The 17,854-nt window shown below is 56.0% G+C and overlaps 1 protein-coding gene across 2 annotated transcripts in view; it reads left to right on the top strand.

Annotated features, from left to right (window-relative positions):
- The window catches only part of PTGS1 (prostaglandin-endoperoxide synthase 1), a 28,904-nt gene extending 11,515 nt beyond the window's left edge, over nucleotides 1-17,389 (top strand). For both annotated transcript variants that reach the window (XM_067541743.1, XM_067541744.1), the window contains 9 exons: nucleotides 6,900-7,016; nucleotides 7,386-7,526; nucleotides 9,637-9,780; nucleotides 11,182-11,363; nucleotides 11,938-12,021; nucleotides 12,686-12,932; nucleotides 13,751-14,037; nucleotides 15,412-15,559; nucleotides 15,882-17,389. In XM_067541743.1, coding sequence (XP_067397844.1) covers nucleotides 6,900-7,016; nucleotides 7,386-7,526; nucleotides 9,637-9,780; nucleotides 11,182-11,363; nucleotides 11,938-12,021; nucleotides 12,686-12,932; nucleotides 13,751-14,037; nucleotides 15,412-15,559; nucleotides 15,882-16,249 — 1,718 coding nt within the window. In that variant the 3' untranslated portion in view covers nucleotides 16,250-17,389. The remainder of the gene's footprint in view (nucleotides 1-6,899; nucleotides 7,017-7,385; nucleotides 7,527-9,636; nucleotides 9,781-11,181; nucleotides 11,364-11,937; nucleotides 12,022-12,685; nucleotides 12,933-13,750; nucleotides 14,038-15,411; nucleotides 15,560-15,881) is intronic.
- Nucleotides 17,390-17,854: the final 465 nt, after the last annotated feature.

Raw genomic sequence — 17,854 nt, 5'->3', positions numbered from 1 at the left:
AGGTGATGGGCACTACAGAGTCACTGAGCCTAGACAGACAGAGTGGATCTGTCCTGGGACAGAAAAATCCACCTTCTGGAAAGTCCTCTGCTCCAGGCCATGAGCCCTTTTCTCTTTGCCAGCCTGGCCCCAGATTCAGGCTTATGGCTAACATTACACCACGTCCTAAATACGGGCACCTCTTGCCAGTGGCAACCTGGAGGCCAGGACGTAGCCCTCCCACGCAATGGCTCTGTGTCTAGGTGTTGAACCGCCGAGTGTGCTGGGCTGGTTGGAGTTGAGGTTCGAACATGAGTCCATCTCCACAGTACAGCTGACGTTCACAATTGCCTCTCTCTTCTCCCAGCCTTTGTCTGTCTGGTCTATCCAGATTGCAAGCTCTCTGGGGCAGAGATTGTCTCTGCCTTTGAGTCTGTCCAGCACCCAGCACAATGGGCCCCTGACCTCAGCTGGGCCCCTGGGCACTACCCTAACAACAAATAAAATGAACAAAATGATTCTGGAAATCATGAAGTCTGGCATCTGGATTTGGGCTGCCAGGGGAAGGCGTAAATACTGCAGCCTGGCAGCCCTGCTGCCTGACCCCCACTCTCTGTCTAGCTGGGAAGCCGGCTTGCATCAAAATTACACCACTGGAGCCTTTCCTGGTTGGCCAGATGAATTGGGAGTGGCCCGTGGCCTCCCTACGGGGCAGATGCTGCTCTTGTGTGACTTCAAAGGACTCCAGATGTACAACGGAGAGCAGAAGATGGCCCGAAATGCCTTACACATCACATGCTGGGTCCGACTTTGCAAAATGCTGACCTGTGCACCGCCCCTGCCCCTGGCCAAGGTGTGGCAAGTTTGCTCTGTGTTCCCATGCCCTGTATGGCATGATGAGTACACAGGGTGTCTGTCATCTCCTCAGACTCTTCTGCACACCTGGTTACTTGTTAGAGATGTTTCCTTTTCTCCAATGGCTCTTCTTCCAGGCAGACCTAGTGGGGCAGAGGAAAGCTGCATTCCTAAGCTGGCTCTGGGCTGTGGAGAGAAATGGGTCGCTCCTGTCGGGGTGGTTTGGGGTTGTGTAAGTGTACTGAGGGACACACCGCTCGCGTGCAGAAATGCAGAGCTAGGAGCAGCCCAAGGGATGTTGTAACAGCCTGGACCTAAATCAGGCATTCAGAACTTGCCACGCTGCAGACAAAGCAGCTCATGCGCCGGCCTGGATTTACCCTACTGACTGAAATAAGACACCGCCGCCTATCCCAGCGTCTGGAGCATGGTGTGACACCCAGTAGGGCTGGGAACGGACCACAGATCCTAGCCCCACGCTTAGCTGGCCCCAGTCACATGACCTGGAAGAGGGCTACAAAAGTTATACCCTGCCACATGGCAGGAGGCGTCGAACCATAGACAGGTCGAGCTGGAAGGGACCTTGAGAAGACATCCAGTCCAGGCCCCTGCGCTGAGGCAAGACCAGGTAACTCTAGACCATCCCTGACGGGTTTGTCCAACCCGTTCCTCAAAACCTCCAGCGTTGGGAATTTCACAGCCTCCCTTGGAAGCCCGGTTCAGAACTTAACTACCCTGAGAGTGAGCGACTTTCCCCTAACGTCTAACCTAAATCTCCATTGCTGCAGCTGGCGAGGCAGCCCCCCTTTGCAGTGATTTCATCCAGTCACCTGCCCCCTGCGCGGACTCTAATTTGCATAGAGAACCAGACAATGAAAAGTGCAAAAAGGAGACTGAGCGACAGCTTGTGTCTTTCCCAGTACTGGACACGACGCAGGCCCGCCAGTCCAAGTGCATGATCTCACAGTTTTACAACTTGCTTACGCTGCAAGAGCAGAAATACAAAACCAGATGGTACTACATAGACATAGCACGCTTGGGTGGGCGGAATAGCGCTAATACAGGAGACGACATACGTGAATAGGGAGAGGAGGGAAAGAGGGAATCGGAGGGGAAAGAAAAGGAGGAGTGGGAGATGGAATGGCCATATGGCATTCTTTGAACCATCTCAACACTTGGTATCCAAATGTATCTAGAAACAGGGTCCAAATCTCTTCAAATTCATACCTTGCTCTCGACAGCTGCGATAAGCGATTCTTTCATTGGCTGCTAACTCAGACAGGTCTAAATCGATCGTGACTCTATGGACATGACACTGCGCTGTGATCATGCAGTCTGGAAAGGGAAGATCTGGCAAACCCCAGCTGCTAAGGACAATTTTACATGCTGCTCTGCCTGTGACACGGTGGATGCCCTCTCTAAGCTACTGCGGGGCTGGGGAGTTAGTGGTTAAACAGGGATCACATTTGGTTCCAGTTCATTGTCTGCTACCAGGTGTGGAATAATCCCGAGCAATCCAAAGAGCATTAGACATATTCAACCTTTGCCCTGGAGAGCCGTGTTAAGACATCCAGTGTTTATGAACGAAGACTGTTTACAGAGGCTTGGCGTCACTCCACCACCTCCGCGGTTAAAGCATCCTCCCAGACACGATAGACTTGGAACAGCCCTTCTTCCTAGATGCTTTTATTCTGATCCAGCCGCTTCCTGGCCTCTGGGATCTTACTTTACCCAAATGTATCACGTCCAAGTAGCGTTAGCAGGGATGTGGGAGAAGCCGGGTAATGCTGGTTCGATAGGCGGCTGTGACCGTCCATCAGAGAGGAGTCGTTCAGAACAGCGTTAGCGTCTCTGCCCAGCGGGAGTGTGACAAACCACGGTCACCCTGGCTGATGCTGCCAGGCGTTAGGGGTCATTTTTCAAAGGCACAAAGGAGGGTTCGGCTCCCAACTCCCATTGCCTTTCAGTAGGGGACGGGCACCTACCTGCCCTCTGTGCTTCTGGGAATCTCGCTCTCAAGGAGAGGGCCGGAAGGAGAAGCAGATGTTTGTGTTGGGGCCGTTCACAGCCCTGCTCTTTGCAGGCCAGGCGCTCAGCGGCTGCAGATTGGCCCAATCCCATTAACTTCAGTAGACGCACAGGGACGGCCGGCAGCGAGGAGACCAGCTCCTTGTCTCGATCCCTACCCAGCGATCCAGGAGCTGACGTCTCGCATCTCTGCTTCCCAAGGGGGGTTCTCGTTGGGTCTGGCGGAAGCTCTTTGAGAGGACACGAGGCATTCGACAACTGTCGAGTGACCCCTGCGCATGGGAACGTGATGAATTCCTGCGAAGGGACACCTACGATTTGGACTGGTTCCTCTCTTGGGCTCCAGCTAATTCTAAAGCTTGACCCAATGTTACTGGGGAAAGGGAAGAACTGATCTGTGCTTGCAACCATGGAGAGTCAACATGGCGCCCTCCACCAGTATCACGGCAATCATGGCCTGTCCTGCAGAGAAGGGGTGAACTCCGAGGCCTGTGACTCCAAAGGCTGGTTGTAGCACGTCTCAGCTGTGGTTGTTGAGAAGGTCTTAAATGAAGCAGGTTCATCTAGAGCTCGCTGACTCACAAAGAAGGAAACCTTCCAGAAATTGCTTCTTCTCCACTTCTATATCCTGGGGGAAAACATCTACCCTTAGGTTTCCCTCTCCTGGACAAGGAGCATGCAGAGCCAATTTGCATTGAAAATCCTCAATCAAACCATTTCCATGAGTGGCTCTCTCCATTTTTATTGTCGAAGCAAACACCACCTGCCCACGGGGCTCCAGGAATGGGCTGCCTGACATGGCCTTTCAGCAGCCCCTTTGACAGCGGTACATTTGACAGCGGTGCAAGTCATTCTGATCTGTTTAAGCTCTCCAGTGACCCGGGTCGTGGCAGTAATTCCACCCACGCATTGACACATTCAGCAGGCGGCTATGGCAGCGCATGGTTGCACGCAGCAGTGGGAGGGAGCTGAGTGGATTGAGCAATGATCCCTGGCAGAGAGCTCCTTCCAGCGCCTGTCTCTCCTCTCCCGCCAGCCATCCACTCTCTGGCTACTTCCACTCGGATCTCTTAGTCCTGGCCTTGTCCAGCTTGTGCAGATTGCAGGGAACGTGCCCTAGCTATGTTTGCAAATGGCTGGTGCTATAAAAGCGATTGCTAAAGGAGCTTGCAGGACCAGCTGTAGTGCAGAGCCCTGGGCACACGCAGATGAACAGGGATGGTTCCCCCCAGCTCGTTCCCCCCAGACAGAGCTTCCCGGGCTGGGATAATGGTACTGCCCCACCGCTTGAGGACAGCGGAGGATTCCGCTTACTGCTTCGTGTTGCAGTGCGTGGGGCCCGTGACAGTCTCCAGCGCTGGTCACGTGCTTGGGACCGATGCCAGAATTGATACAAACCCGCCCCAGGGAAGCATGGGGTGGGGGGAATAGACAGCCACAACCCCCCCCCCGCCGAAGTCCTTGGGTGTGTCTGGCCCCAGAGGGGGGGATGGTAACGGCAGCTCAGCCTCGTCTCTGGCTGCATTTCACATTCTTGTCATGCTTGGCCCGTGCTCTGCTGTGATCGGGCACTGCAGATATTAACTCAGCCCGGGGCAGGTCTTGTTGCTAACCAGAGCTGTGACTCCTGCCATGCCTGGGCCAGGCACGCCCAGCAAACCCACTGCAGCCTCGGCAGCCCGGGCCCTGCTCCCCTGCCGCTCATGTGCTTTACACCGAGGACGCTGCAGCACCCACAACGCCGTCCCTGCACCAGCTGGGAGAGAGCTAATCCCAGGGAGCCGTGTCTGGGCCCCGCCTTGTGTCTCTGAGGCCCCTTAGCTTGGTTTTCTGGGAGCTCGTGAGCACGGAGGCAGATTAAGCCCAGACGCTTTGCATGGAGCATTTAGCAGACACTCACAGGACCATCCCGCCTCCTTCCCAGCGCCGAGCAGGGCTCCTTGGCAGAAACCTGCCGCCAGTTCATTCATGGAGAACGGTGGGTCTCGCCACTGCTCTGTCGCATTGCTCCTCAAACTGGGGTCGGGAGCTGAGAGCCCCAAGCCCAGCCAGGCCTCGGGCTGGGAGCCTCCCTGCTTCTGCCTGCTGGAGGAACGTGGGGGGGCTGCAAGAGCGGTGACCACGGATACTGCTCACACACCCCCCAAGTTCCTCCCTGACCCTTTAGGGGCCTGTGGGCGGGCGGGGGAGGGGAGGACGGACCAAAGAGCAACGCTGGGGCTCCCTGCATCCAGGTCACCCTCACACGTGGGCTGTGCCGTGAGGCGAGCGTCAGGAGCTGCTGGTCTCTGGGGGGGAAGTGACCTGGATGTAGGAAGCCCTGACATTGCTCCTCACTCTTCCCCCCCCCCCCAGGGGTGTGCAGAGGAGCAGCGTGCACGGGGGAGCGAGCAGCAACACCAGCCGCTCTGTACATGCAGGTCAGTTTCCCCACGTGGGCTCAGGAGGGGGGTGCAAAGGTTGGGGCGCAGGGGGAGTGGGGAGCGCCCACAGGGTCGCACTCAGAGGCTTGCTGGGCCACCCATACAGAAGGTTTGAAAAGCACTGATCTGTCGGCTGCAGTCGCCCCCACACAGCACAGCAGCATCCCACTGCCTGCTTAGGGCGGGACAAATTGCTGGAAAGAATCAAAGAGAAGTAAAAGATTGTAAAGAAGGAAAGAAAGTCCCTGGTCTGATGCGGGGCCGTCTGCCAGACCACAGGAGTTTGCAGCAGGTCTGGGGCTCCCCTGGGCTCCTTCCCAGCTCAGACCTGCTGTGCTGTGTCACACGGCCCTGGGGCTGACTTGCTGGTGGTAAATTTTCAATGAACATCCTTTAGCCGTTGTGGATTGTGTGGGGGGTGCGGGATATTCTGGGGAGCGCTGGCCCAGTTATCTGCTGCCTCCAGACATCATGGCACGAGACGAAGCCTCCTGTTGCAGAGGAAGTGACCCTGCCTGGGGAATGGAGATAGGAGAAACGACTCAGCCAGCAGCCGTTCCCATCCATTCATAAGGGTGCTTGGGAGTTCGGTTGGCCAAGCTGAGCTGCAGCTTCTGGCGTTCCTGCTAACAAGATATTTTGGGCTAATTAATTCCTGAGGAATGATGACCTAGCGGGCTAGCCTGATCGCATGGGAGGCCAGATACTGGGAGCATAATATGTGTCCTTACAGCTAGATCACTCAACCACGAGAGGTCAAGGTATGCTGGATAGAGCTCCAGCCAGGGCTTGGTCCCTGGTAAACAAAGGGGAGCAGCAGAGACTGGAGCTGCGTGGAAGCCTGTTTGTGGCTGTAGCTGTTTCCTTGAATAAATGCATCTATTTCAACTGGACAGTGTAGCATTGCACGCAGCAAAGGAGAGGCAGAGTGCCTCCTTTCAGGCAGGCAGGCAGGGGAGGGGAGAGGATCTGGGCACACGTACTCAGCATGCCTCTGAAAGGACCTCTAAGTACGCCCTGAGATCAGCTAATGCTGGGCTTTGCTCCTCCCTGTACATATTTCTGCCGTGCCTCTGCAGGAAATCATCATAAAATCTGCTTTACAGGCACAAAACTTGAAAGCCTCCAGGGAGCTTAACAGAAATAGCTGAAAGCAAAGTGCTGGGCATTATTTGTAGCGGCGGTGGGGGGGGGCCCTTTTCTCCTTGTCTTGCTTGAGTTATCTAGGAACTCTCCAGCTCCAGCCAACTTATATTTTGCTTCCTCCACCCCGCGTATCGTTCTGAGCATGCGTGACCACGCACTGACTCTGGAGGGCAAATGCTCCTGACCTGACCCTGCAGCCAGGTGGCCTTTGATTGGATTCCTCACTCCACTCCTGCCTTCCAGGAATTTCCCGGCCGGACTCTCTGCAGCGAATGGGGTTTGCGGCGAAGCTCAGAGGGTAGAGTTCATCTCACAAGGCCTCGGTACTGGGCTGACGAAGGACTCACGGGGTAGCTAGGCCCCAGGCTGCCGCCCAAGGGCAAATACCAGCCCAGGGCGAGCGGGGAGCTGACAAATCAAGTCACGTCCAGGGGCTAACAACTAAACAGCTCGCTCTTACTCCCCTAGTGAATCCGTGCTGCTATTTCCCATGTCAGAACAAAGGGGTGTGCATGCGGGTCGGCGTGGAGGGCTACGAATGCGACTGCACCCGGACGGGTTACTTCGGCATTAACTGCACGCTGCGTAAGTTCAGCCGCCCGCTCTGCGTTGGGGGGAGGAGGGGAAGCCCAGAGGCAGGGTAGCAAAACAACAGCTTCTGCAAGAGGCTTCGTTCAACTCCACGAGCAGGGGGTGGAGCGAGTCCCAGCTGCAAACACCGCCCAAGCGCTCTCGCCGGGGCCCGTGGAGTGGCACCGGGCCTGGCCGAGTTAGGAGCACTGTTTCATCAGCAGGTGTCTGACCGGCTGACCATGGGCCGGGGCAGTCAGGGCTTCTTTACCCAGACCCTACAGCGGCTGAGAGCTGATTGGCCGTCTAGCAGCCATCTCAGGAAAGCGTTTTATTGCTGATCAGTAACGTGAGGCTCTTTGCTGTGCGTCTGTCTCCTCCCAGCTGAGTTCTGGACACGACTCCACGTGATTGTGAAGCCGAGCCCGGCCTTCTATCACTACATCCTGACTCACTTCAAGTGGCTGTGGAACATCCTCAACAAAACCTTCGTTAGGGACACCCTGATGAGACTGGTGCTGACAGGTGAGGCTCGGCTCTTCCGTGGGAAGGTTTAGAAGTCCTGGGCTGTGGTTCAAGGCATGTCTTCGCTCTACGGGCACTTCGGAGATCTCTCTCTCTCTGTGCACCTGCTGCCTTTCCCGTGATCTTTGTGTTTTCACAGCGCAGACATCAGCCGTTTGCGCTCGCGGACCGAGGCAGAGTGTCTAGCGGTGGAGTAGCTGGCACTGGCTCAGAACTCCTGGGTCCCCTCCACAGCGCTGGGGGAGGAGCAAAGGCTGGGAGGGCGGGGGAGCTGAGACTCAGGACTGGTTGGTTCTGCTCGCTGGTGTGCAGGTGACGCACTGTGACCTCAGCAGAGCTGGGTGGGGAGAACCCGAGCCAGGCCTAGCAGGGGCACTGTGGGTGAGCTTCACAACCAAATGAACGGTCAGATGCTGTGATTCATCAGGTGCCGACTTACCCACAGGCTCTGGGAATGCCCCACCCCCACTTCACTGCCAAGTTCATTTTCCCCTGTCCTAGCAAATGAAATTGTTACAAACCAAACAAGTCATTTTAAACCTTATGGATGTTAACCGGAAGCTGAATGAATCTGAAAACCGTTGGCTCAGCAAAGCATTTAAATAGCTGTTAAAGGACTAGCGCTACAACCATGGCAACGCGTGGCCATTGTAAGCCTGGCACCCCTGAAAGCCTTGTCGGCCATCACAGAAATACCCAGATAGTGTCTCAGCGCAATGGGATGCTTTCCTGAAAGTAGCCGAATAATCCTATTAAATGCTTCCCTCGCCATTTCCATCCCCCTCCTCTGAACCTGGCTTCCAGTCTTCTCTTCTCTTTCTTTTACTTTAACTAGTTGGATTTTCATAAACAAATTTTGTTTGTTGGCAAATCGTGTCATACAAACTGATTTATATTTTTACTGTGATATATAATTCAGTGTTTCAAATACAGCTATAGTTAGGCAGCAAATCGTTAATGCATGATGAGCAGTTGACCTATAGCTTGTTTGTTGTGTCTGTATATGTATTTTTAAAAGTTAATGGAAAAAACCAACAAAATTGATAAGCTTAAAAAACCGCAGCTCCCCAGTGTTCAGAGAGGCACCTAAATGTCTGCATGGCCAGCTGCCCAGGGTGTTCGACAGCAGGGAGAGCCAGCACCGGGAAAACGGTCCCACCAAACCAAAAACCCTCCACTCACTCATGCCGCAAGGTTTATCATCTTGCATAAATATTTTGGTTCAGCTAGTTGGAGCGCTGCAGCAGGACAGGTCTCTGGCTCTGTTGCCAGCTCTCAGGAGGTGTGTTTCTCAGACATGGTGTGCTTCGTCATCAAGGGATCCACTTAAAATGAAAAACAGAGAGAACAATGAAACTTCTCTCTTTGTATCCCTTAGGGGGAATCAAGGCATTTTAAAAGCAGAGCCCAACCCACCCAAAGCAGAGTGAGGGTCAGCACAGACCCTTTTTTAATGACTCAGCTGACTGGCCCTGGGAGGGAAGTGAGAGCATCGACTTGAGACAGGTGTAGTGCAAGCGGATGCTGTGCAGCTCCCCACACACAGAGCTCTGCTGATACCCCTCAACCCCAACCCACAGCTACCAACCCGGGTATCCCAGCCCCGGGCTCTCGCCCACATGCAGCTCTGCTGATGCATGTCACCATCAGTAAACATTCGGTCAGTGATTCACTAGCCACAGTGAACCTCTCCGATCGCGTGCTCATTAGAAACAAAGAGTCGAGTCGCTAGTTAAAGGTGAACAGCAGAACTTCTGTGACAAGTGCTTGATGCCAGCTAGGGACAGAAACGCTATTTACATTTCCAAAGTAAGATGTTCACAGCTCAGTTCCCCCCTTTACTTACCTGCTTGGATCCAACTTCAGGGACCCACATTTCCCCTGCAAAGGCTCCCAAGAAACCAACCCAGGCATATCCCTGCACTCCAGTTGTGTCTTCACCTCCTGCCTGAGTCCCACGCGCCTCCCCGGTTCTGGGCGTATGCGGTGCCATGGCATGCCAGGCCTGCCATACTGGTGCTGTGCCAGGCGGGAACCGCCCAGAGTGGAATGGACACACCTGCGTCAGCACTGCCCAGCTGCAGGGTGACTTTCTTCCCTCTCCTTTCAGTCCGTGCCAATCTGATCCCAAGCCCCCCCACGTATAACTCGGCTTATGGATACATCAGCTGGGAGGCCTATTCCAACGTGAGCTATTTCACCCGCGTCCTTCCGCCCGTTCCTGACGACTGTCCGACTCCGATGGGAGTCCACGGTAAGTGCCTCGCGACGCGAAGACCCCGCCCTAGGATGCCCACACACAGTGACGCCATGGTGCGATGCTGCCCAATCCCGGTAATCCACAGTCACCCCTGCTAGCGGCGGCAGAGCCCTGGCTGTGTGTTTTGCATAGGCTGCTGGGCCTGGCACCTCTATGGGTCCTAGGCAGGCAGCTCCCACGCTTTCCTGGGCTTTCATTGCAATGGACAAAGAGCTACTCAAATTAAAGTCACGCGGCTGGGGGAAGTGGTGTCCCCAGGACAGGTCGATTCAGCACCCCAAGAATCCCTGCCCCCCGCAGCCCCGCAGAGCTCTCTCTCACACTGCACGCCCAGGGGAGTTGACTAGCATGACCCCTGCAATCCAGAGCCTGGTACAAACCCCAGCTCCCTGCCCCAGTGGGCAAGAGGAGCTGCAGGTGAATGTGCCTCTAATTACCAGGGGCGTGATTAGAATTCCTCTACTGGGGCCTGATGGCACCCACCACAGGGAGGGGGCTGCAGATTCCTTCAGCCCTGGTCCAAACCCAGCCAGTCTGGTGCTCAGCAAAGCACATCCCCTCCAAGGAGACATTCTCAGGCCGAGGCACCACGTGGGTTGGCTTGTGTGTGCCGGCTCAGTGGATTCTCAGAGACCCGGGAGTCTCCAAAGCTGTCTATGAGCCATCTCCAGGAGAGCAGAGCCTGGTGGGGAGGGGGGAGGGAATTGTCCCACGGCAGGAGCGCAGTCCCTGTCATTATTGACGGTCAACTAAACTGGCAGCATGCGGCTAAGAGCCGCATTCCTCCCCTCACGGCCTTCCTCCCGCCCTGTAAAGCTGATCCTCTCCAGGGACCCCAGACCATGCTGGACCCCTCAGAGGAAGGCAGCAAAGGCCATAACCCTGGCGCTTGGGGTATTTGCTTAGCTAAGAGACGAGCAGGGCCCAGCTAGATCTGCGCAGCCAGCACTGAGCCACGTGCCAGGCTGCGGGCAGCGAACACCCGGCCAGGTTACGGCTCCACTGGCAGTGGGCTGTTCGCTGCCGCTAATTCCTGTCCACGTCTCCAAGGCACAGGTGGGAACCTCCGAGCTGAATGATCTCTGCAGGCACCTGCTGCATGGAGGTGTCTGGACAGCAGTGCTCTGGAGACGCTGAGTGTCGGAGTGACTTTAACGGGGGGCAGGCGAGGCAGAACCCACGGGACACCCCGACAGCTATCCCTGACTTGCACTGACTTCTGCAAATAAGGAATGGGACGGTGGAGCTGCTGGTGGCTTCCTGGCGCCCTGGAGCCAAGAGAGACCCCTCCCGAGTGACAGGCGGAGTCTCTCTGTGGCTTAAGGCATCGGTGGACCCCCCACTGGCTGGATGCGCTGGCAGCTCCCAACGTGGCTTTGTTTCCTTCCTTTGCAGGGAAGAAGCAGCTTCCCGACCCTCAACTCTTTGCAGAGAAGTTTCTGCGCCGGCAGAAGTTCCAAGGGGACCCCCACAGGACCAACCTGATGTTTGCCTTCTTCGCGCAGCACTTCACCCACCAGTTCTTCAAGACATCCGGGAAGATGGGGAAAGGCTTCACCAAGGCCCTGGGCCATGGGGTAAGGAGAAAGGCCTCCCGTTGGGTCGGCCCAGGCCTCACAGGGGGCTCCGCGTGGGGCTGGGAGAGATGCTTTCAGCTGTGTGACGTCACCCCCCCCCCAGCACCACCCACGACCCAGCTCCTGCGCAGCCAGGGTTCACGTCCTGGGAGGAGGACCCCTCCAGGGGCAGTGGGAGCGCAGGTGCCCATTCAGACAGAGGGGTGCAGCAGGAGAGGGGACAGACGGCGGGGGGGGGGGGGGGGGGGGGGGGCTTCCAGGACAGGGCAATGGGGGGAAGGCTGCCCTGGGAGTTGAGAGCTCCAGGCTGCAGGGCTCTCGTCCTGCCCAGCCCCGCAAATAAGCCCCAGCCCCGCCAGCTGCTTGGAACAATGGGCTGCAGCGGGCAGGAGTTGTCAGCGCTCGTGGGACGGCTGCACCGTGGATACAGAGCGAATCGCTTGCCCCCTCAGCTGGGGCTCCTGGCTGCCTGGTTCCTTGTCCGGAGCTGGGTCTGCTGCCTAGCCCCGCTGCCGGCCCCACTGGTCTGCACGAGCTGTGCGCACTGCAGGGTAACGCCAGCCTCTCTCGGCAGGTGGATCTCGGGCACCTGTACGGGGACAACCTGGAGCGTCAGCACCAGCTGCGGCTCTTCAGAGACGGGAAACTCAAATACCAGGTATTGTGGCCGTCAGCCTAGGGGCCCCCCAGCCGCCCCTGTGGGGTGCTCAGCCAGTGCCCCTCTCCACATCTGGCCGGTGTCGCTGCCCGCATCTTACTCCCTCCCACTGCCACCGCAGGGAGAACCTGCTGCCGTACCTGGGGTGGCGGGGGGGCCTCGGCCCCATTTCCAATTCAAGGCCCCACCTCGGAAGCCAGCAGGCCGCAGGCTCCTCGGTCACACGGGGGCTTCTCCGCAGTCCCCCGCTGAGCACTTCAGTAGACGCCCCGCCGGTCTGGCACCGTGGCGTGCCCTGGAGTGCCGTCTCCGAGCAAGCAGGGACAGCACACCCAGGAGCGGGGCCTTGGAAGATCTTCTCTGCAGGCTGGGGCACACAAGCTAAGCCTTAGAACATCCCCCCCGGTCCCTTTCCACTCGGGCCAGGGAGGCCAGACTCCAGGGTTTTGGTGGGAAGAAGAATTTACCCGGACGGTCCCTGTTGTAAAGCGAGTCCCCTTTAGACCAGAGCCCAGGCCCCGGGGCTCCCATAGGGAGGTGGCGTTAACGGCGATAAGGGGCCCACTGAGGCTGGCAGTGCCGGAGCCCCGGGCTCTGCTGGCCAGGCAGCGGCTGGTCAGGGGAGTTCTCTCCTGCCAGAACAGCCAGCTCTTGTCTCTCCAAGGTAGCGGATGGAGAGGTGTATCCCCCCACGGTCCTCGAGGCTCCAGTTCACATGCTCTACCCTCCCGGCACCCCCAAGGAGAAGCAGCTGGCTGTGGGCCAGGAAATGTTCGGCCTGCTGCCGGGGCTCATGATGTACGCGACCCTCTGGCTTCGCGAGCACAACCGAGTCTGTGACGTGCTGAAGCAGGAGCATCCGATGTGGGGCGACGAGCAGCTCTTCCAGACAGCCCGCCTCGTTCTCATTGGTGAGGGCAGGGGAGGCTAGCAGCATGAGCGGGGCACGGGGGCAGCGGGGGCAGATTTACACAACCCACGTACTAAATGCCATCCAGGCCTTTCCCCGGTGCAGGGCTATGAGTTTCTCTGACCCTCCGGGGAGATCCCCCACCAGCCCCATCGATCTCACTGTTGGAGCACTGCCTTGTTTTCCAGCCGACGTTTTCCTTGAGTTTATTTCGACCCATACACAGATTGTAGCCCCTAGACTCAGAGCAGCTAACTGCTCCTCTCCCTGTCCGGTGTCCATTTAGCCCAGCTGCTCATCATTAGGGCTAGTTGTCTGTCCTCATTAAACAGCAGCCCCTGTGCCTGAGCCCAGACGTCGGGCAGACGTTGGCTCAGCAGACAGCCTGGTCCAGCGGGGCAGACGGAGTGTCAGCACCCAGGCAACGTGCTAGGCTGGGAGTTACCCACAGAGGGGCATAGTCCATGTTTGCACCATTGCTAACTCTGACCACACTGGGGTTACGCCTGCCTTACACCTGCCTTCAGAGGAGGTGAATAAAAGCCAGAGGGGCCAAGAGGGCACAAGTGACAGAGGAACATCCTGGGGATTGTCCTACGGGGCGTACGAAGGCAGATGCAGTTAAAGGCCTGCCCTACCTTTTCTAGCAGCATTTCCATGCCCAGCACAGAGCAGACAGGGCGACGTCCTCTCTGTGAAATGGGCCCAGCACCAGCTGATCAAGCACTAGAGCTCGTGCTCTTGTCTGGTAACGAACTGGCCCGTAGCCGCTTGCCTCTGCCACTGGCTGACATGCCGCCTCTCTCCTCTCCGTCCTAGGGGAGACCATTAAGATAGTCATTGAGGACTACGTGCAGCATCTCAGTGGGTACTTCCTGCACTTGAAGTTTGACCCGGAGCTGCTGTTTGGTGTGCAGTTCCAGTACCGGAATCGGATTGCCGTGGAGTTCAACCAGCTCTACCACTGGCACGCGCTGATGCCGGACTCGTTCATCATCCAGGAGGACGAATACAACTACACGCAGTTTATGTACAACACCTCCATGCTCATGGACTACGGGATGGAGGCCTTGGTGGAGTCTTTCAACAAGCAAGCCGCAGGACAGGTACGGCACTGGACGCTGGCTTCTCTTGGCCGGAGGCAGGGAAGAGCTCCTGTGCACAGTCCGCTTGGGGAGAGGGAGGAGGGCTGCTAACACAGCCCCACAGATGTGCGTGTTGTTCTGCAGTCAGAGTGCTGGCCGGCTGTTTGACTTGCAAGGTGCGTGGCAAGTGGCTTGGGGAAAGGGCCATGTCTCGTGGTGGGGCCTCATTCTAATGTGAGGAGGATGTAAGGAGCAGCTTCCCCATCCACCCAAGGCAATGCCCCCCCGTCCCCTGCCTTTCCCAGTGCAAGCAGCACCTCGCAGGTCATGGGGGCCGCCATGACACAGGCCATATGACATGTTCAGCCCGTTCGCCTTCCCCCACATCCCCTTTAAGGGCCAGGGGTCGCCAGTCAAACAGCTCTCCCAGGACAGCAACCTGGCCTCGTTCTTTGTCCTCTGCTGCCAACGCGTGGCTGTTTCCTTTCACTTGCTCACATTTATAGCATGTGGGGTTTTCTCTCTCTCTCCTTTCTTCTTCGGGATCCTTGGTTCAACACAGGGAGTCGGAGTCTCACATCCGCAGCTGTCTGAACGCTCTGCTTGCTTCCTTAATCGCCCCCCTTCCATTGACAGGTTACTGCATAGTTGTTCAGCGTAGGGTTTTCTGGAAGGATCAGACTTTGGCTGGTGGACATTGGTTTCCCTGGACACAATCCACTGAAAAAATATTTCCATCAATAATCATTGAAATGTACAGATAGCAACGAAAGGACAACGCTGCTTGAGAATTTACTAGAGTTTGGTTTGAGGATATTTAGTTGGTATGTTTTGACGTGAGGTTGACAGTGTGTGTTGTAACGGTTTTAAAATTACCTTTTTGAATCTCAGCATCTACTGCCATTAAATCATTACAGTCTAATGTGTCCCCCCCTAATTGTCTGACCACCCAATAATTTCCTGCAACTGTGATAATTTAAATAGCTATACATTAAAAAATTGCTTAAAAATAAACATCAATATTTACCTACCAAACCGTTCAAAAAATAAAACTGGAATTCTTCCAAGCCTCGTTTTCTAGCCCTGTCCTCTCACCAGCTGGCACTGGCACTGGCACTGCTGGCATCCGGTACTACAGCAGATCGGTCATTTGTCTGGTCCGGTCTGGCAGCTCTGACATCGCTCTGGCAGTTAGTATTTCTGGTGGTGCCTCCTCTCTGCTGCTGTGACCTGTGATTTTGACTCTCTTCACTCATGTGGCACCTATGCAGATGGAGGCATTAGAAACACCATAGCAAGATGTGTAATGTGACGTGCCCGTTGGCGTTTGCTGCACTTCCCGGCGGAATGAGTGTAACGGAAGTTTGCTCTCCTTTTACTCTCCCTGCGTTTCAGATCGGTGGGGGACAAAACATCAATACCAACCTCTTGAAAGTGGCGATTGGAGTTATCGAGGAATCGCGGCTTTTGCGGCTGCAGCCGTTTAACGAGTACCGGAAGAAGTTTTCCATGAAGCCCTACAAATCCTTCCAGGAGTTAACAGGTCCGATTTTATGCCCTCCGTGCTGCTGGTGGTGATGACAATCTGTGTCTGGCTGCAGCAATACAGACAGCTTAGAATCCCAGACCCTCAGCTGTCAGCAAGGGGCTAGCGCTGCCCGGGGGGTTCTCTGGGTCCCAGGTTATCACTTGCTGCAGGGCAGGTGAGCGGGCTAGTGGTTGGGACATGGCCCTGGGAGTCACTCAGACCGTTCGGTTGGTGCTCTGGGTTACAGAGATCGAGTAGCTGAATTCTCTTGTTGCCTGTGAGAAGTCCTGCGTCTTGAACTGTTTTACTAAGATGTTCTGAATCTCTGTTGCTGCAGGAGACGAGGAGAAAGCGGCGGAGCTGGAAGAACTATATGGAGACATTAACGCCTTGGAGTTTTATCCTGGTTTGTTGCTCGAGAAACGCCAGCCAAACTCTATTTTTGGGGAGAGCATGGTGGAGATTGGAGCCCCGTTTTCCCTGAAAGGGCTTTTTGGAAACCCCATCTGCTCCCCGGAATACTGGAAGCCCAGCACTTTTGGCGGCGCGACTGGCTTTGAGATCGTGAAGACGGCTTCGCTCCAGAAGCTCGTGTGTCTCAATCTCAGGCGGTGTCCAGATGTGGCATTCCACATGCCAGATCCTAGTGCAGAAACAGGCGCAACTGGTCATCATCAAGATGGCAAACCGTCCACCGAGCTCTAGTGTCCCCACGGCTCCACTGAGGGAGAAGACAACCTCTCTCAGGCCCTAAGCGTGTGTCTGTGCCTAAGACTGCAGCTGGGCCAATGACTTTCCTCCTTCGTTATTGTTCTAAAGATGCCTTTTGAACCACACGGCCTCGGGTACAAAGCCCCCCAGTGCAGAGAGAGAGGCACAAAGCAGGAGGACAGCCTGCTCCCTGCACCATGTATTCATAGACTAGGCGGCCCTCTGGTTCGGGGCTGTTTTTGGGCATTATCCGTACCCAGAGCTGGGAGAGGGGAAAGGAGAGGGAGGTTGGTACTAGCTCAGTGAGAGCCTGACTCGTCTAAATGCTACAGCCACCACAATGGTCTGTCTCCAATCAAGCTGCCTCTTCTGCTAACAAATTCCCAGCGTTAAGCCAGCTCTTGGTTTTCCAGTGGACTCTGCCTCTCACATGCTATAGGAGTCTTTGCTCCTAGTACCTTCCCCACCCCGTTGAGTGCCCCAGGCAGCTATCAAGCGTACCTTTCCTGCACTGGGACTGCATGGCAGAGACGGAGCAGTACACAGTGACTCTTCTGCCCCTGCTGCTGGCAGTCACACGTCCTCACCTCTTGGGCGGTGCTTCTTTTCCTGCTGTGGCCAAATGGTTTGTGTATTTATATTGTGGAATGAGCGACCCAGAGAGCATCCGTAGGAATCACAACAATGAGGATTTTCTTGGAGGGTCTCTGGTTTGGACACAGAGGGAAAGGAAATCATTCCTAGCCTGCTCAATGCTCAGGGCTTTTCCCCTTCTCCTGCACACATGCAAGGCCAGCATTTCTTCCACGGCATGAAGCACATGTAGCAGGTCTGGAGGGGGAGAGCAGACGGCTCTGTGCATGACATGGCTAGAGCACACATGTTCTCTACAGCTCCGAGCCTGCCCTAGGTTATTTCTTACACAAGCTGATTTGTTCACCCCCCACGCGCCCAGCTCAGCCACACAGTTTTCAAACACTCGGGGCAAGCCAGCAAAAGTGCCCACCTACACTGCAAGTCCAGCTGGGCACCGGCGGATAGCAGTGCATGGGAGAGCCGGCTGCCCAGCTGTGTAACGCGGGTCCTGTCCATGTGCTGCGTGGACTCTAGCAATAAATAGAGAGTTCCGCCTGATTCAGTCTTTGCCCAGGCAAAGTGGAAAGCGACATGGTTGTGAGAGAGCTGGAGTTTCACGCTCCTTCGGAGGAGTGTGAAGGCCATGCTGCGGGGTGAAGGGGGGGCATGGACCAGTCTCCCATGGGAGCTGATGGAAACCCCATTGAATGGGAGCATTTAAACCTAGATCAGACAGAACCAAAGCAATGTGCCATGGGACGCAGTGCGTAGGGGGCAACTAGTCAATCCCCTAATAGGCCTTTTCTGTCTCTAATTGGATTGGGTCAGGATTCTGCCACCCTGACTCAGGCTGGGACGCACCACACTCCCCAGCCGTCCATTGGTCCCACAGAGGAAGGTACTACTCACAGTGCAAGCAAGGATGTCAGAATCTGGCTCTCTGAGTCAATCGGGCCTAACCTTCCCTGGTGTGAACAGCCCAGAAATACAGAGATGCTCTGGCCAGGGCACAGCACGCAGCAG

This window comes from Emydura macquarii, unplaced genomic scaffold (assembly GCF_026122565.2).
Source record: "Emydura macquarii macquarii isolate MOO-44397 ecotype Brisbane River unplaced genomic scaffold, CSIRO-AGI_Emac_v2 contig_691, whole genome shotgun sequence".
In the NCBI taxonomy this organism is placed as follows: domain Eukaryota; kingdom Metazoa; phylum Chordata; order Testudines; family Chelidae; genus Emydura; species Emydura macquarii.
Note: the sequence above shows the minus strand (reverse complement) of the source record. Positions and strands in the feature narration are given on the sequence as shown.